The sequence below is a fragment of the Eschrichtius robustus genome, chromosome 12 (genome assembly GCF_028021215.1).
Source record: "Eschrichtius robustus isolate mEscRob2 chromosome 12, mEscRob2.pri, whole genome shotgun sequence".
NCBI lineage: Eukaryota > Metazoa > Chordata > Mammalia > Artiodactyla > Eschrichtiidae > Eschrichtius > Eschrichtius robustus.
Window position 1 is genome coordinate 37,475,803 of NC_090835.1, and position 19,410 is coordinate 37,495,212.

At 44.6% G+C, this 19,410-nt stretch overlaps 1 protein-coding gene across 1 annotated transcript in view; it reads right to left on the reverse strand.

Annotated features, from left to right (window-relative positions):
- DOCK3 (dedicator of cytokinesis 3) overlaps positions 1-19,410 on the reverse strand; it is a 349,841-nt gene that overhangs the window by 30,180 nt on the left and 300,251 nt on the right. Inside the window, exons 29-37 of the mRNA XM_068559156.1 lie at positions 18,892-18,992; positions 18,569-18,627; positions 16,333-16,481; positions 9,494-9,579; positions 7,016-7,042; positions 6,795-6,890; positions 5,055-5,115; positions 4,230-4,323; positions 1,808-1,956 (exon numbers count right to left, since the gene is read on the reverse strand). Of these exons, the coding sequence (XP_068415257.1) occupies positions 1,808-1,956; positions 4,230-4,323; positions 5,055-5,115; positions 6,795-6,890; positions 7,016-7,042; positions 9,494-9,579; positions 16,333-16,481; positions 18,569-18,627; positions 18,892-18,992 (822 nt within the window). The remainder of the gene's footprint in view (positions 1-1,807; positions 1,957-4,229; positions 4,324-5,054; positions 5,116-6,794; positions 6,891-7,015; positions 7,043-9,493; positions 9,580-16,332; positions 16,482-18,568; positions 18,628-18,891; positions 18,993-19,410) is intronic.

Consider the following 19,410-nt stretch of genomic DNA (forward strand, 5'->3'; position numbering starts at 1 on the left):
GGACTAGGGCTCGAACCCATGTCTCCTGCATTGGCAGGCGGATTCTTAACCACTGCGCCACCAGGGAAGCCCAGGAGCACTTTTCTTGTATCAGCCAGGTTTTGCTTTTCTGGAGCCATTAGAAAAAAAACCCTGAATGCTTTCAAGAGAACTGGTTAGCCCTATCCACTGGTTCCGTCAGGTATGAAGGTACAGAAACAGAAAAGTTGGACCTTCTGTATGAGCCCAAGAGAATGATTGTGATAAGTACCCCTTTGAGGATGCGCTCATGAAAGGGCTCACTGAGCGGTCTGTTCTCAGCACAGAAGCTGCTCCCCCAGCAATTCACACCAAAGGCAGGGCTGCTAGAAGGAGTGGGAGATCCCTGAGAAGGTAGCCTACGGAGCCTCCCAGTCCTTCTCCCCTTCCTGCTTATCCACGATACTCAGGCAGGTTTTGCATTACCTTCCCTTGTTCATACTAACCTTTAAACCTGCTTTCTTAACACTACTGTAGTGTGGGGTGAAAAGGGGACCATTAACGCTCACGTGTCCCACTGCTGGGCTCAATCAGATAAGCATAACTCTACTCTGTACTCTATGCCCATGGAAAGAAAAATAAGCTAATATACTAACAACACTCATGCACACTCACACCATGCTTATGCCATTCCCTCAGAGCTGGGAGGGCTCGCTGGGCATATGGGTAGGTGGCAGCTCCAGGTGGGCTGGGTGCCAGGAAGACAGACCTAAAAGTGTGCTGGCATGGGGCCCTCCGTCCATCTCTGGACCAGCAAGGAGAGGAGGCTTTGGGCTGGCACTGTGGCTCAGTCACGTGTGGCTGGCTGACAGCTAAGCATGGGTCTCCTTTCTGGGCTAGGTGAAATGAGAGCTCCTGAGGTTTTGGAAAGGTTCCTGCTTACCAGTGCGTTCCCTACATGGGTGAATGTTTTTGACAAACAAAAGTCTCCCATGTTGTGTAAAACTGATGAATGTTTTCTGATTTATGGGCAGAAGTTATTAATGTTTAAATCTTTCTTTTATATGATAAAAAAGCTTATTTTAAAAAACCAATTTCCATTCAAGTCTGGAGTTCAGCCACTATAGTTCCCTGAACAATCCTGTTTCAGCTTTTTAACATGCTCAAAGCTGAGTAATGAGAGAACAGCTTCAACAAGTTACACAAGCCCAGCCTTTCCAGTGTATGGGCCATACGTGGGTCAGAGGGCCCCACAAGGAGCTCTCCCAGAGATTGGAGCAGAATGGCTGGGAAGTCCCAAGGAAGCCTGAACCAATGCTGACAATGCCTGCTAATTCCACAGAATCAGGTTTAATAGAGAATAACCCCAATGAGAGGAGCCCAGACTATGCTGTAAGGAAGGGAAATCCAAGACAAGAACACGTACCCGTAAGAGGCAGTACAGGCCTCCGTTGGCTGTGGTTAGAATCCATTAATTTTTACAGCTCACATTTTCTATAGCAGAGTAGAAAGCTACAATAATTTAAGTAAATCTAATAAATATAAGCAGGGGGCCCAGAAGCCCCTGCTGTTGGAGCATTAGTATTTACAGAGGTGCAAAGCTGGTATGTGGGGTTGTCTCTTACATCCCCAATCTGGAATTGGCTTCCAAGCCACAGAATTAAGCTGTTACTTTTTTTTTCCCCAGAGAAAGTCATGCTGCCTCCAAACCTAATGCACACATATGGGCCTCCACCCCCTCACCACCCCACACAGCAACCTCTGCAGCTGCTGCCATCCCTATAGCGTTAAGATGCCATGTAGTACAGTAGAAGCTGAGACGCTCAAAGCCTTGCCTAATAACACCCACCTTGCCTTTGTTGAAGTAGTGGATGATCTTGCGGCACAGTCCCTCTTTCCGCTGCCACTCTGTCTGGGATGGGTAATGGAGGAATTCCCGCAGTGGCCTTTCCTCCCACTGTAGCAGCTCACAGTAGAGGAGCAGAGTGAATGCAGCTTCTGTGGGGACAGGGGCTATGGAGGTCCAGGGGCAGCCAGGTGCCAAGGGACCAGGCTAAGCAGCATGCCAGCGTAAGGCATGTGCAGCCCAGATCAGGGATGCTGGATACCAAAGCTGAGATAGAGGGGCTGTCCAGCCAGCCAATAGCCCGTGACCACAGCATGAAGGAACCAAAGATCCTAGTAGACACCCTCCTCCCTCAGCCTGGTCACCTGCTCTGGGTGCTAGATAAAGTATGGCTCAGGTACCTAAGGGTCTGTGTACAGGTTGCTTTGCTCTGGGACACACTGACATGTCAGAGAGAGTTCTTGGGTTCCTTTTTGCTCAACTGACTAGAGCTTCTTTTCCAACCTTCTCAGAACTGGCTCTGAGGGGTAAGCACTGACTAAGCCTTTTCTCAGCCCTCCCGAAGCCAGCCTCAATGCCTCCAGCTCCATTTTCTGAGCTCAGCATGGCCCTGGGAATGACCCTTTCTCCTTATCTTGACTGTTTCTAAAAGGACCAGAGAGAAGGAGTGTGTACGGTGATAACTGTGTGATGGGCTCCATTCCTGGAGGAAGCTAAAGTTGATGCTGGGCCCAGGACGGGGCCCTGTGACACCTCCCATACACGTGGAACAGTTAGAGAGGGTTTATAAAACAACCGCAGCTAAATACTGTAGCTTCCTAAATCCCAAAGAGTCAGTCAAACTGAGTTACAGCTGCTGCTCATGGTCCTATGACACAGTCTGCTCTTTCCTGTTCTATTTGCTCATTTTTAGTGGGCATTTCCTACTGGCAAGTTAATTAGTTCTAGCTTCTGCCTGGCCTTCAAGGCCCCATTCAAATCTGCTCCCCATGACTATGAAGAATCTCTTTTCTAATTATCTAGTGACCCACTTCCAGTTTTAGCCAGGTATATTGCCTGCAGCCACTTTCCAGGCTCCTGCTCATGTTTGCCGCTCTGCCTATGCTCTGGCTACTGGACCCTCCTGCCCAGGGATACACGTGCCTCCTCACTGGAGCTGTGAAGCCCCTTCTCACTGGGAACAAGCCAATGAGGCCCTCAAGGCCTCCCTTTAGAACTTAGAAAACCATGTGAAATCCTTTTCTTCCCTGCCAATATTCTTTTAAGATGTTATTCCTGAGGCCACCAGAGGCAAGGCTCAGCACCCTCTCTCTGTCCAAATTCCTGACATAGCCTCTCAGTGATAGCCCAGTCCTCCAGGAGTTTAGTAAATGCCTCTATTGATACATGGAATTTTTCAGTCTATCACTTCACTGCCCTCTCAAAGGGCTGCTGGGATCATGGGTGGAAGTGGACGCAGAGAATGGCAGATTCATCCCAGTCATTTCAGATTTAATTCTTGCCAAGCTGTGTCAGGAAAGGTGGAATCTATGCCAAACACTCTTTAACATCTAACATAAAATAAGGAAGGAGGATTCTCTGTTTCTACAAATTCATCTAATTCTAGTAATGCTGTGGACAAGAATAGCTTGAACTTCCTGGTCTATCACACAAATTCAAGTCCTACGGCTCAAGGGCTAAGATGTGATGGCTGGTCACCACAGTGAAGAAGTGGCTATTTTGGGGGAACTATGACACAAGGTGATCAGGCAGGACACACATGGGTACACATATCTTCCTGACTCAAAGTGGCGCTCAGTAAACAGAGTGTGACAGGTATGTTGAAACGCTTCTAAATTTGTTCTTTTAGAAAAGGCTGTAGTAATGGATTAAACTGTAGATACAGTGAAAAGGTCCCTGTCTGGTCTGTCAGAAAGTCAAGTGAACATTCTCCATACTCTCCACCGGGAGCTCAATGTGGGGCTGTTGTGTACTTGCAGGGGAAGAGCCCAGACTGCAAGGCAGGTCTGCCAGCAAGTTCTGGAAGTCCCAGGGTTAGGCTGATGTTCCTGTGTTATGGCCTCACTTAGTTCCAGCTGTGAAGGTCCTCAGAGAAGTTCTGCTCATGAAGAGGGACAGTGAGCTCAGGATGCTCTGAACCTGGCACACCAGAATTTGGAGGTCACCCTTGAGGCCTCAGAGAGGGTGAATAGGAGGCAAGGAGAGTGGAAGAGCTTTGGGCAGCAAGGCACAAGTGGAAGTTCCACCTGCTTTTTCTCCACCACGTTACAAAGGAGTTGAGGGAAAGGAGTGAGGTGATGGGCATCATGGGTCCTGACACTCTGCTAAAATCTGGGAGGCACCAGCTCAGAGCCTTTCTCTTCCAGCTGTGCATGTATGTCCAGTCTGTCCTCATGGGGAGGCGTAGCTCCCCCTTCCCACTTACCTGTGTAGTTTTCGGCCTGCAAATGCATGTCACAAAGCTTATGGATATAGCGGATATACATCTCTTCTTTGTTAATCTCAGATTTGTAAAAGTTCTGTAAGAGAGAAGGAAATATAAATGAATATGGGAGAGGCTGCTGCCTGTGGAGGCCATCTCTGAACTCCAGGCAGATGGCCAAAACCCTGGGTGTGCTGGACAGGAGGGAGAAGACAGGCTGTGGAGGTAGCCAGCACCAGGAAGAGAAGGGACCAGCCAGAAGGCACACCTGCTGGGGGTAAAACCTCTGGCAGATCTGCAGGAGCCCTGAGTGATGAGATAGAGGAAGAGTACCAGGGCAGACTGGAAATTAGAGTATGTCAGGGTTGGCGGGACCTTGCCAAGAGGCCAGGCTAGAGCTCTGTCCAAAGAGAAGCTCATTTCATTCCTTTCCCAAGTAGGAATGTGAGTGATGAGGTGCAAGTTTCCAAGATACCAGTAACAGAGCTGATGTCCTGACTCAGACCCTTAGGCTTGGGACTTCCCTGGTGGCACAGTGGTTAAGACTCCACGCTCCCAATGTAGGGGACCCGGGTTTGATCCCTGGTCAGGGAACTAGATCCCACATGCATGCTGCAACTAAGAGTTCACATGCCGCAACTAAGGAGCCTGCCTGCTGCAACTAAGGAGCCCGCCTGCCACACCTAAGACCCAGTGCAACCAAATAAAAAACAAAAAACCAAAAAAACCCCTTAGGCTTATAGCCATGTATTGTAGAAAGGACAGGCCAATCGCAGGACAGAAGCCACACTACGAGGCAGAGAGGAGGAAGAGCCCATGTTCTCTCACCATCAGGTTAACAGTGCAGCCGATCTTCTTATTCTCTGTCTCCTCTCCTTTCATGCAATCCCTGGAAGGGAGAGCACAGATGAATGCACAAAGTGGTGCCTCTGGGACAACACAGAGACCTGCAGTGTCACTGAGGCATTAGTCTGTCCAAACCCCAGATGAGGATGCTCTCCAACAGAAACTTCTTCCACAGATGAGACTGTACTGTGAGCTCCCTCTAAGCTTTGGACCCACTCCTAGGGTTCAAAGATCTCTGTTCAACTGGACCCCTTGCTCTGGTGGCAGAGTGTAGAGCCCAGATGCTATATCAGGGCATTAAGTAACACCTACCAATGTCTTCAGCACAAAAGAGTATGTCAGTAAAGTAGAAGGTTAAATCCTCAAGTTTCCAAAAGGGGAGGCACAGAGCTTTCCTTAAAGGGCAGTTTTCATTTTGTAAGACAGTGTTTCATGGAAGCCAAGACACTCTACTCTAGGGACCCACCTTCAGGACCCTGTGGCCACAGCAACCACGGCATGGCTGCCATGTTCATCATCTCATTGGCTTTTCTCCTTATGGTGTCCTTCCTGTGCACTAGTCTTTGGAATCCCCTCTAAGTAGGAGCAGTGGGTTTGGAGCTTTTTTCTGATTTACGGGTAGCTTCGGCCAGGGCTGAGCTGCATTCATGCTGAGTAGGGCTGGGTTTAGGAGGGGTCATGGCTGGCCTGCCAGACACAGAACAGCGGGAACACTGAGAATGAATCCTTGCCAAGGGAGGGCAGGGACTGGTCAAAGCCAAGCTCCTCTGGGAAGGAGAAAGGCCTAGCACAAGGAGATGAAAGAGAATGAGAACCAGACTGGTGAATCCAGCAAGAAGCTTCCTGTACATGCAGCTAGCCGGAGTCCCAGATGCTCTCCCTTGGCATCTGCATGACATGTAGCACAGAGAAGACAACTATTGCTTGGGTCTGGGTTTCCTCTATCATTCCTCCTCATTCCTTATCACCTTCCTCTAGGCTCCCAAAAGGCACTTCGCTATCACCTGAACTCTACTGAGAGAATAACTAAGGCTGCAATGGTAGCATTATTGTTACTTTTAGGCTAAGTCAAAAGCCATGATATGACTGAGAAGGCAGGCTTTCATGAAAAAATGAATTTCACATGAACTTCCAGACTGAATGTATCATAAAGATCTCTGAGCTCACAGGCTACCTCCTCTAATCTGCTCATGGCCAGGATCAAGGGACAGAAATAAACAGATTTTACACCAAGAATGGAGGCATGGAAAAGTTGGGTCCCCCTTCCCTGGAAAAACCAAATGAAAGTCCTCCTGGGTCACACTTCTGTACCAGGTGATATTTTCCTGCCCATCTGCCACATGGCTCTGAGGAAGGTCTGCACTAAGGACCTAACTTGCTCTGGAGACAGCCTTTCTCTTCCTCTCTGCTGTGCCCATTCCTCTGAGCCTTGACTTTTCTGGATGAAAAGCCAGAAGGCTACATGTCCCTGGGATACCTCTTGGGTACACGTGCCCACGTACCAGGGGTAAGCCCAGGAAGCCCTGGCCTACCCCTGGGAGAAGGCTTTCTTCCTCTTTCTCCTTGGCCATCAGGAGATTCCTAACGACTGGTGATGGCACACAACACCAGAACAGTCCTACCTCTCATGGCCACGAGGTCTCAATTTTAAGGTCAGGGGATCCTCCTGCTGGGGAGAGCATCTGACCAGAGAAGAGGTCAGGTAGGTTCCTGAGAAGATACCTGTAGTCAAGAAGGCGTTCCATGAGGCGGGTGACCGAGGTTACAAAGGAAATGCCGGTCTCGCGCCATGTTTCCTGTTCAACTTTCTCCAGCAGGCTATTGGTGGAAGCAAACACAATGCACAATGCATGAGCCTTCCTTGGGCACCAGAGTAAGGTCCCAGAGCCCGTGGGGCCTGTGATGGATCTGGAGACGGCAGACTTACCACACTGCAGTCTTACCTGGGGTAGGGCCCAAACAGCTGGGTTCTACTCCATGCAGCAGAAAGCAAAGACAAAGCAATTACTGAACTGGCCAGCAACCAATGAACACGTCTTCCATTCTCCATTGCAAGTTCCGAACTGAGGGAGCGGTTTCAAAGCCCCAGACCCTTTAGGTGTACACACTGTGAGATCTGTTCTGAAGAAGCGGTGGAGTAAGAGTCCACTGAGGGATAGACCTGGCTTTGCCAATTGGCTGGCTGCCTCTATCACTGCTTAGAACCATCCTCAGCAAACATACTAACCAACGTTTTCATGTAAACCAAGGGAAAGATTCCAACCAGTCTTGAGGGCCCAGTGTGAAGGACAGTGAGTCCAGGAGTTACACTGTCATCTTCACTGTCATGGGATACTCCCATGTAAAATGTGCCAGAGCCAAGAGCTAAATGCCCAGGTGCTTTTCTCACTTGCCAGCCCATGCTCCTGTCACCTCCAGGTAGCCTCTGACTTCTCCAAAGAGCCTGGTTTCTGAGATCCTCTGCCTTTTCACAGATCTCTCCTAGGGGATGATGACCTGGATGGACTCTTTCTGTTTGCTCTAGTGATTATCTCAGGTCCAGGTCTCACTCCTGATCCCTTTGCACACTGTCCCTAGCTCCCTAAGGTCATGAAAGTCACCTAGAGTGGAAGGCTCAGCCAGGGACCCAGCACTGGGAACTCACACCCACAGCCTGACTGCTATTAACACTGCAATGATGACAACTGTCTTCCTTGCACACAGCATCTAACTTGAGCCGAGGCTTCTGGGAAAGTGAGGGTTTCCATGTGACCCATGTTACTAGAGCGAGAAGGTAGGACCATTGTCTTTCACCTCTGAGCTGTGTGGAAAAAGCCACTGTGTTCACATTTCCCAAACTCCGTTCTACTGAGCTCTGCTGTCCTGGAGGACAGAGAGAGGTGTTCTGTGAGCAAAAAAGCATGGAAGATGCTGATCACTACACCTTCCTTTTAGAGATTTTTCACATCTTTCTAAATATTAAAGGTTTTGAGAAGTCCTATAATACAGAGGCCTGTTCGATTTTATTTAACTGAGTCTTTTCTAAACTGATTAGCCCATGATCCACTCCCACCTCCCCCCAGCATACCTACAAACATCTTCCCCAAACACAAATTGGGACACGCGGCTCCATGGTTATCAGTGGCTTTCAGTTCTCAGACGTGAACACTGTTTATGTAACACTGTTTGCTCAGGTAATTATTAATAGCAAGTTATTTTTGTGCTTTTTCCTTCATAGTAAAATCATCAGTTAGTGGCTTAGGAACAGATTTCTCTTCCTTATTTCCACAATTAGAAACACCTTCAGCTAAAAGAGAAATACTAAAGGATGGATTCATTTTCACAAATTAAAATTACTTAAATTTCAAATGAATTCACATTTTATTGCATGACTCATCAAGGAACAAAGTAGGCAGGGTGTAGCGGAAAGATTTCCCCCTCTTGAAACTGGAATATCTGGGCTGTACCCCCAGAGCTGCTTCTTACTGGCCATGCAACTGAGGCCATGCTACCACTTCTCTGAGCTCAGTGTCATCACCTCTACTCATCAGGATAATATCTGCCTTGCCCACCTCACAGGTGTGTTGTGAGGATTAAATCAGATATGTCAACAAATTTTGTACACTGTAAAGTTCTAAGCAAATGTACAGTATTATTATTAGAAAATATATTACAGGCTTATCTTAAAAATGTCACTAAAATAAAGAAAATCTCAAAGCTAGAAATAATGAGTGAGATAGGAGAGGGCTCTAGAGCTGTAAATGTCTTAAAATTTTGTTTTTTAGAAAGATAAAATACCCAACTTTACTATCTATCTGGGAGGACCACGGCTCTCCTGAGTCCCTCCTTTGGGCTTAGCCCTGTGGCTAGTCCTGTAAGGTCTCTTGGCCTCCATCAACTCAAGACAGAAGCCACAACTGGTGGACTTGGGACCCTTGACGTCAGTCAGTACAACCAACCTGTTTCACAAATGGAAACTGGTTTGGAAGGGGGTATAATTTGTTCAAGTCACAAAACTCATGGCAGTGTTTTCCAAGCTGATTGTACAATCTTACAAAGCAGAGATTTAATTCCCTCCCTCCCCCCACCCCGAAATGTCAGCCTTGAGCCCTCATTGAGTCCCCATGAACTGTTTGCCCAACTAGATACAGTACATGGTATGAAGATATATGATGATCCTTTTCCTATCAGCAAATCCAGGAGCTCAGAGTTATCACCTGTCCCTACATCTTAGGCAACTATGGCAATCCCTGAGACAGCTTGCTGTCATGATGTCACTTTCTTGTTGACAGAAGGTGAGCACTGCTACCACCAGGAACAACCCTGGTCTCTCCTGATACCCACCCTCTGAAGCCTGCCCAGCGCAGGTTGCACCGCTACCCATCATTAGCCCACTTCACCCCCTCCCCCAACGTGAGGTGCTTGGGGCTGAAGCAGCTTACAGCAGGCCGAAGAGCTCCCTGTAGCTCTCATCGCCTTTCCCTTCTGACACCATGCTGTCCAGCTTGTCAATCAGCTCGGCCTCCACCTAGAGGGAAGCAGAGATTTTGTAAACCTGAACTGACCTCAGAGGAAGGATGGGAAATCCAGCCCCTGTGATAGGTGAGGATGGTGGGGAACTGCTTCCTGATTTTTTCCTTGCACCAAATAAATCCTAGAGAAGGCAGGATCTCATCTACAGCACTGAGAAACCACCCTGCCTCCCCAGTCAGGAAGGGCTCCCACTCTAGTGGTTTAAATGAGTTGGAACTTACACATCCATCGCAGATACTCTTTTCCCTAGGGGCAAAAGGCAAGGACTCTCTGGTGAGAGAAGTATTTCGGATCCAAAAGAGGCCTTTGTCAAGTGTTTTTCTTTCTTAAAAAATGTTCATTCAAAGGAATTTGTATGTATAAAATACATTTGGTTAGAACTTTACCCTCTATCAGCCAGTCACAAAGAAAGCTTGCTTTGGGGGGCTGGTCCTCACTTTAATGGCTGGCATTAATCTGGGCTGAGGGAGATGTGTTTCCTTCAGAGAGTCCCCTTCAGGATAAAAGGCTCTATTCTTTGTCCTCACAGGACCTAAAGCCGTTGGAGCTGCTGCCCCTGCCGCTGCCTCGTCACTTGGGCCCCCTGCACTTGTTATTGGATTCTTAAACCATACGGAGCAATACTGCATTCATTCCTACCCCACTAATCTGCAAGGCATTCAACAGTGTTAAGCCACTTCTCTAACAGGCCTCAATGCATATACTCTGAGGTGAGAAATTAGTTGTAAGTGATGTGAGATAAAAATCTTTTAAACTGTTCATTAGCCTTTAAAATGTGGTATTGTGCAATTATTTATACAGATTTTTATATAAACAAAAGTGGCATGGCTGCATTTAATAATGAGCTATAACAAAAGCATTTTCTCACTCCACATAGGGCCAGAGTCCTAAGATGGTGAAGTATAATTGAATTAGGAAATTCATCAAAGGCAGTTACGGTTTCTGAAACCCTATCAGCAGAAAATGAGAATGGATGAATATATGGCCCTTTTATAGTGGTCTGGTATGGCCAGGATGGAGACTGTTGTACATTTATGTTTGGCCTAATCAGTCAGCTGCTTGAATATACTTTCCAGAGGAAATACAAAGTCTGAGATCAGGGGTCCTTAGGGATCGAGGCCATCTGCCTTTCTCCGTGTGGAGAAAAGGCACCAGCAGGGACTTGCCTGGGGTCATGTAAAGTCAGGTTGGGATCTCTCATCACACACGCAGGTACAGGTTGTGCTTTCCAGAACGGGGCAAAGGTGGGGAAGGGACCTGGAGCAGCAGAGAGTACAACAGTGCAAATGTGGGTGCAGCAGTTCCCTGGAGTTCTCAAAATGGGTCCCTGGGCCAACAGCATCAAGTCACCAGAAATCTTGTTAGAAATACAAATTCTCAGGCTCCACTGGATTAAAAACTCAGGGGTTGGGGGGCAGCAGTCTGTGTTTTAATAAGCCCTCCGGGTTGTTATGATGCTTATTCAAGTGTTAGAACTTCTGTATTAGGCAAAGGAGCTGCTGATGGAAGGATTCAGGGACATTACTTCCTCACTCCCTGCAGTGCTGATAAAGGAAGAAGTTACTAAGAAAAATTGAGAAATCCAAAACAGGACACTGAAGATCAATGTATGCAAAATCAATGTCTCTAAGTTAAACAAAATGCTAAGTTCTTCAGATATATCATGTCGTAACTGGTAATACTGATGATTTCAGGTCTGCGGAGTTACTTTTATTTTATAAAACCAATATTCCTGAAGTGACACCTTGTTATTCATTCAACAAACATTTGTCCTGTGACATAACCAGCTGCCTACTTCTGTACAAAATATTTACCTAAGCCTAAACTTCTGCATTTGTGAAATGGTAATGGTGGTTAACATTCCTCTTCAGTGTCACTGTGCCCTAGCTCTTGGGAAGTGCTCAATGTATGTTAGTTTTGATTTTCATCTTCATGAACCCACCATGTCTCAGGCATGGGTTCTAAGAAATAAAAGCACAAGAAATGGTCCTGGTCCCAATAACTCATCATCTGGTAGAGGAGGCAGGGATAACAGCTGACACAGCTCAGCACGCGCAGTGCTTGGATTGGGCACACACAGAAAGTGGCTTGGGGTCTGAGTAGTCTACAGACAACAGAGGTTGTTGGAGAGACATAGTGCTGTAAAAACTTAAGAAATGTTTTTGCTCTTTGACCCATCAATTACAGGTGAGAGATTTACCTAAGAAAGTAACTTAAAATGGATATGTTTTTTGTAATACTAACAGCAAAAATTTGGAATGAACCTAAGTTCCTAAAACTATGAGACTGGGAATTCCCTGGTGGTCCAGTGGTTAGGAGTTGGCAGACTTGGTGCTTTCACTGCCATGGGCCCCGGTTTGATCCCTGGTTGGGGAACTAATATCCCTCAAGCTGCAGGGCACGGCCAAAAAACAAACAAACCAAAAAACCAAAAGCCCCACAAAACCTAGGAGTCTGATTAAATACACTGTGGTCCAAGCTATGCAGTGGAATACCACGTAGCCTCTAAACTGGCAGTGTGGTGCAGAGGAGCATTAACTGACATGAAGGATAGTGATGACAAGGTGCTACTAAAAAAGGGAGATTAAAACCCAGTATACACAATGGTTCCTAAAAAACCAATGTACACAATGATTCCATTTTTTAACTTAAAAAACTCTATGCATTGGGAAAAAAAGTCTGAAAAAGATGTGTCCAGCCCCTCTCCCCCACAAGTTAGTAACAGTACAATTATGAGTTAAATCTTTTCACTATAGCTTATTTGCATTTTTAATTTTTCTACATTAAATAAGTACTGTTTTTATAATTAGAAGAAGTATTTATAGTAGGTGATAAGAAGTAGGGGAGGAGTTAATAGAGCCAAAGCTGTGGAAAGCACAACTAGAACCAAGACCAAAAAGTCAATTGGGGGCTTCCCTGGTGGCGCAGTGGTTGAGAGTCTGCCTGCCAATGCAGGGGACACGGGTTCGAGCCCTGGTCTGGGAAGATCCCACATGCCGTGGAGCAACTGGGCCCGTGAGCCACAATTACTGAGCCTGCGTGTCTGGAGCCTGTGCTCCGCAACAAGAGAGGCTGCGATAGTGAGAGGCCCGCGCACCACGATGAAGAGAGGCCCCCGCTTGCCACAACTAGAGAAAGCCCTTGAACAGAAACGAAGACCCAACACAGCCATAAATAAATAAAATTTAAAAAAAAAAAAGTCAATTGGATTTTAATGATTAGAAGGTTATTCGAGAGAGCAATGTCAACAAAAGTGGGTGCACAATATACATTAGACTGAACTGATAGGAGGGTGGGAAGTGGAAATGTGGGGATGAAAAGAGTAGACTACTCTTTTAAAATATGTAATGGCAAAGGGAAGCAGCAGCAAGATTTTCTTAACCAGGGACAACGAGGTTTACATGGCTTGCTGGATATCAGTTATTCGTGACAGTCTTATTGGAGGAAAGAATGCTACCCATCAGCTGAGTCTTGAAGTGTGAGCCAAATGAGCTCCAACTTAGCCTTCCACAAAGCTAACCTTCCTTATTCAGTGTTAGTGATGGTTAAGTACAGCCCAGCTCTTCTTTTAGTAAACTCAGGTGACCCATGGTGCAGTTCCACAATGTCATCTACTTCTTGGTAACCAGGTTCTCTCATCAGGCAGTTGTGCATTTTGCACAATTAGAAGGCACATGTTGTGGCAACATAGAAAAGCAACAGTTCTTTTCTGTTTGAAGTTATTATTTCCTGAAGTTCTGAAGGCAAAAGAGCTGCACACTCTAAAAATGGATTCTTATCTTAAATACTATTTACTCAAGATAGAGAGCATCTATGAAAAACCTAGAACTAGCATCATACTTCAGTGAAACACTGAATGCTCTCTCCTAAGATTAAGAACAAGGCAAGGATGTCTACTTTTATCACTCTTATTTAACATCAGACCAGAGGCCCTAGCCAGTGCAATGAGGCAAGAAAAAGAAATAAGAGGCTTACCGATTAGAAAGGAAGAAATAAAACTGTGTCTTTTCACAAGTGATAGGATTATCTAAATATAAAATCACAAGGAATCTACAAAAAAGCTTCTAGAACTAATAAGTGAGTTTAGCAAGGGTGGAGGATACAATGTTAATGTACAAAGCAATTGTATTTCTACATAATAGCAACAAACTGAAAATTAAAAATTTTAAATCAGAATAATTTATAATAGCACCAAAAAAAACAGAAAATATTTACATATAAATCTAACAACATGTGCAAGATCTGTATGCTGAAACTACAAAACATTAATGAAAGACATCAAAGAACACCTAAATAAATGGAGAGATATACTGTCTTCAAGGACTAGAAGTATTCATTAAGTACTATTAAGATATCAATTTTCCCAATTTGATCTATAGATTACAATGCAATCCCAATCAAAATCCCAGCAGGAATTTTTATAGATACTGACATGCTGATTCTAAGATTTATAAGAAAAGGAACTGGAATAGCTAATACAATATTGAAAAAAAAAGAACAAAGTCGGAGGATTCACACAACCTAATTTTAAGACTATAAAGCTACCATAATAAAGACTATGTGGTATGGTGACAGATTAGACATATAGATCAATGGAAAGACTAGTGAGTCCAGGAAGAGAACCACATGCATATGGTCAACTGATTTTCAACAAAGAATACAGTCTTTTCAACAAAACGTGCTGGACATCCACATGTAAAAAGGAAAAATAAAAAGCCTTGACCCATACTTCACACCTATACAAACATTACCTCAAAACAGATCATAGATCTAAATGTAAAATTATAAAACTTCTAGAAGAAACAAAAGAGAAAAATTTTATGGTCCCGGGTTAGGCAAAGAGTTCTCAGATATGATCCCAAAAGCACGATCCATACAAGAAAAATAATGATCAATTGAACAGCATAAAAATTAAAAACTTTTGTTCTGTGAAAGACATTGTTTAGTAAATGAAAAGACAAGCTAAGAGAAAATATTGGTAAACCATATATTCAACAAAGGACTTACGTTCAGAATATATAAAGAACCCTAAAAACTCAACAATAAGAAAACAAACAGCCTAATTAAAAATGAACACAAGTTTTGAATAAAATCATTTCACCAAAGAAGATACAAAGATGGCAAATAAGCACATTAAAAGATGTTCGGCATCATTAGTCATTAGGGAAGTGAAAATTAAAACCACAGTGATATACAACTACACACCTATTAGAATGGCTAAAATAAACAAAGAGATAATATCAAATTCTGATGAGTATGTGGATCAACTGGAACTTTCATACGCTACTGTAGGGATTTCAAAATGGTATAGTCACTTTGGAAAACAGTTTGATAGCTTATAAAGTTAAATATACATTTACCACAATACCCAACAATCCTACTCCTAGGTATTTACCTAAGAAAAATGAAAGTTTATATTCATACAAAAACTGTAAAGAAAAGTTTTTCAGAAGCTTTATTCATAATCACCAGAAGGTGTAAATAACCCAAAGGTCTTTCAAATGGTGAATGAATAAACTGCAATGGCATACTACTCAGCAATAGAAAAACTGATACATTTAACAAAATGGATGAATCTCTCAAAGGCATTATGTTAAGTGAAAGAAGTCAGTCTCAAAAGGCTACAGTCTACATGATTCCCTTTACATGACATTCTGGAAAAGGCACACTTATAGTGAAGGAGAATAGATCAATGGCTGCCATGGGTTAAAGGGAAGGGAAGGGTTTGACTACAAAGGGGCAGCAAGATGGAATTTTTAGGAATTAAAAAAATCTTGACTGTGGTAGTGGTTACATGACTTTATGTGTTTACCAAAATTTACAGAGTTGGAAATCCCAAAGACTGAATTTTACTCTCTGTAAATTTAAAAATAAATAAAGATTTAAAAATTCCTGTTTGCCTGGTCTGTTCCTCACTGCTACAGTCACTCACTCTGCGAGCACTGGTTCATCCCAGAATCACAGGGTTGGGAGGGAGCTTAGTGGGGAACTGGTTATAGTCCCCAAGCCAAAGTAGGAATTTCTCCTCGAGGCCTACAGGGAGCTTCTGTTTGAGAAACACCAGCAAAGAGGAAATCCCCATCTCTGAAAGCAGGCCAGCTTACAGCAAATAACTTGTTGCTAGCAAATTATTTCTTTTGTTAGCTAAAATTGGCTTTTCTACCACTGTTTTCTACCTATTGTTCCTAATCCTATTCCCTGGAGCTCTAGATAAAAGGGCAGGGGCCATCTCCTCCACCTTAGGGGTGGCAGAAGAACTGCAGAGACGGACAACCTGAAGTCACTCAGTCAGAAGCCAAGGGCTTACACCTCATGGACCCACCCCTCTGTGCAGGAGTCTGTGAAATTCTAGGCTATGAGAAGTCATCTGGTCTGGGCTCTAGCCTTAGAAATGCCCAGACCACACAAACTGGGGAACCTCCAGAGAGAAGAGACAACACTCCCAGGACCTCCTCCTGAATGAAGCTGGGAGGTTACAGTCTCAGTCATTCTCTCCTTGATCAGAAAGTTCCTTTCACATGATGTTCAATTCCTTTCCTCTGATTCTTTTCTGGCCTCTAACTTCATGAAGAAAATCCACAAATCAATTCTGGCCAGTAAGTAAAGGAAACCCTAGAACAGGACTCAAGATGGCCAAGTTACAGCCTACTTCCACTGGAACTACAGCCAGGCATCTGGATCACGTGCCTGGGCAAAAGGGGTCCATTCCAGGGGAGAGCACCCTTAACACTGCCAGGTGTTGTCTTACCTGTTTGAAGTTGCCATTTTTCCTTTGCTCCCAGTCCATCATGTCATGAAAGATGGGAATCATGATATTCCGCACTTCTGGCTGTGGGACCAGTGTCACACCCAGAAAAGGACCAATCATTCCCGGAATAAAGTGGATCTTATGTTCACCTGAACAACAAAACCCAACAGATATTAGTTTATGCTTGCTTTGCTCCTTCCATAGAAGCTTCCCAAGTGGGGCCACAACACATGATTTGATCTTCACTGGAAGCATCTGAGAGCATAGCAAGCTCTCTCCCCTATAGATTTCTGAGATACCCGTTTCGTTTGGCTTTTTAGGGTTTATGGATTAAACTGGCCCAGTACAGTTAAAACAAACGTTCAACAGGCACAAATTCTTTCCAAAGAATTTACTGGGAGGTTCTACAAACTATCTGAAAATCATTCTGAGGTCAAGGAACAGAGTTCACTACTCTAGACAGAATAGGATTTCTGAGTACACTGTAATAGTTTCAGATAATCTGTTCATAGTGTTTATTTAGCGAGGAAAATTCATCTATTTCTACTTAAACACAATGCACTATCCCTGGGGTTTCTGCCTCTAGCCCAGAGGCATTTAAGTGATAAGGATGTTCAGTCCCAGGTCCAGCCACTAGTGATCTGAAATCCATAGGCCTCTTCATTGCCTGTGCTCAAGTGTGCCCAAGAGCCCCCTCCTGAGTTAGCAGGAGCCTCCTGCACAGCCCTACCCTGACAGACTGGCTGAGAGACTCTGTGCACCCTCCAACCCCCACCCCTTGTCTTCACACTGCATTTTTTTTTTTCACACTGCATTTTTGATGGTAGCATTACATTTATTCAGACCAGCTTGGCTGATCCCTCATTTTTCTTAATGAGGCCTTTCCATGGGAAGTGTGTGGTGACTCTCCCTGTGACTAGCTTGTCATCTGGGCATGTTCCCAGAAGCCAGGGCCAGTCTTGAAGACCGTGGGAGAACTTTTCCTTGTAATGGTAAAGCGAGTGAACCATCTTCCAGAGCTCTGCTTTCAGTACTTCAGAGACTAAGGAGACAAACTGTGGGCCTGTGCAGTGACTGTTATGGTCAAGTAAAATCAGTTCTTGAGAACTAGAAAATGTCATTTCCACCCAAAACAATGAGGCAGGAATGGCTTTATCAGGCAAATTTGACATGTTTTTTGATTTCTTCCATGTTAAAAGCCTATTTAAAGAGCAACTGTTAGCTCTGAGGCAGATTCTGCATATTCCAATCTTGGTATTTGGTACAGTTGCTAGTCCCATGTGTTCCTGGGAATTTCAGAGTCATCTTCGGGGTTAAAATCTATACCTGGACCATGCTGGATGCAGGGAGTAAGAGTACTGAAGCTAGAAAGCTGGTTTGGGGAAACGCATCCCCACTCATGGACGGAAGGCCCTAGTGCTGGCAGGAATGCCTTGCACCTTGCCTGCTGCCTCTAGAGTTGTGACTGGGATGGTTAATGGAGAACTATAAGATTTTATGGCCATCATTTCTAAGACTTCAGAGCCATGAGCTTAGTTGAAAGCAGCCTTCACTAGGAAGAAGAGCAGCAGCTTCTCTAGCATCCTGACAGGCCACTAAGAAGCTTACAGTATCAGAGGATGGCCCACCTAGTCACCAGGGCAATCCAAGGATTCTACCAAAAACTGACAATTTGAGATCCAAACCAGCGGATATTAGAGAAGCTGTAAAGAGAAGCTGTCGAAAGAAAGGAGATGAAAATCAATCTCACCTAGAGGCTGCAATTCCTTTCTTACACGCAATTGGCAGCAGGAACCTCGTCTGGATGCCTGAATACCAGAGACCCAAGAAGTGTTTCAATCTTTATTAAAATGAATAGCTGCCCTTGCTCATGTGCTGACTATCTCCAAGATCTATGCTTGTGGGCCTGTATCATCTGGACTGGGACATGAAGAGCACAGAGGATCTTATAGTCTTAGAGCCTCGTCTTCTTCTTTTCCTTTTGACTTTGGTTCTCAAAAAAGGGATTGTGCATATGTATTACTGGGGTCTTATTTCTCAGCTTAACTCTCCCTGCCAAGGGCTTTGTGCACATGTGCAACACTATACCATCCATCTGAGGTGTTATGTTAAAGATATGTAAAGATCTCTTGGGTCTGAATTAACATTCACAAAACCTGGGGGACGTAATTAGTCTTGTCACTTTTTATTTGGCTATGCAGTATGTGTAAGGGAAAAATATGGAGAAAAGACCTACCCAAATTCTGCCACATGCTGAACAGTTCATAAGCCATCATCACACGCATGTCCCCATACCTGGGAATAGAACACAGGAACCAGCTATTAGTGGGAGAAGGTTCAGGAAGACGGGGCTACAAACCCCAGGAGGCCAGTACTTCAGCACTGTTTCTAAAGCTTCCCAAAATACTAAGTCTTTTGGCTCTCAACTGAATTCTTATACTTGGCTCCTTGGGAGGCTACCTCAGTGAGAACCATGTGGACTTCTTAAGGAGCCCCTTATGGAAACATAACCCCATCTGGGCACATGGTAGGAAGATGAATAAGAGACATATGTCTTACTTATCTAGAATTTTCTTCCTCTTGGTGGAAGTAATGATTTCTAGCTGAAGGCTTGGCTGATTTATGAACAGAACTGCCAGGCTAAAATAAGAATTCCACACCTAGAGAGAGAGAGAGAGAAAGAGGAAATATGTGAAAGCCTGAGTCCTTAACCTTGCAAGGAGAGATTCTAAATATATGCATGTAGCACAGAATTCATTTTACAGTGTTAAGATCTTGATTTTTTAAAAAAATATCTTTTCAAACGGGACTTTTTTCCCCCTTTCTTGACTTCCCTGAAACCAGTAGTGTTGATTCTGGACTAGAAAACAAACTCATGGATGTCTGGCTCCCAACACCTCCAATAGGGGTCTTCTAGGTCATACTCTAATTACTATCAAGCTTGGAAACTGATACTATGAACATATTAAGAAAGCCCCAACCACTTAGCAGACACCTAGCTGAGCCCTTCTCAAATTCCTGACCTGCAAACTTGTGAGCAAAATAAAATGGTTGTTTTAAGTAAAACAAAAACAAAAC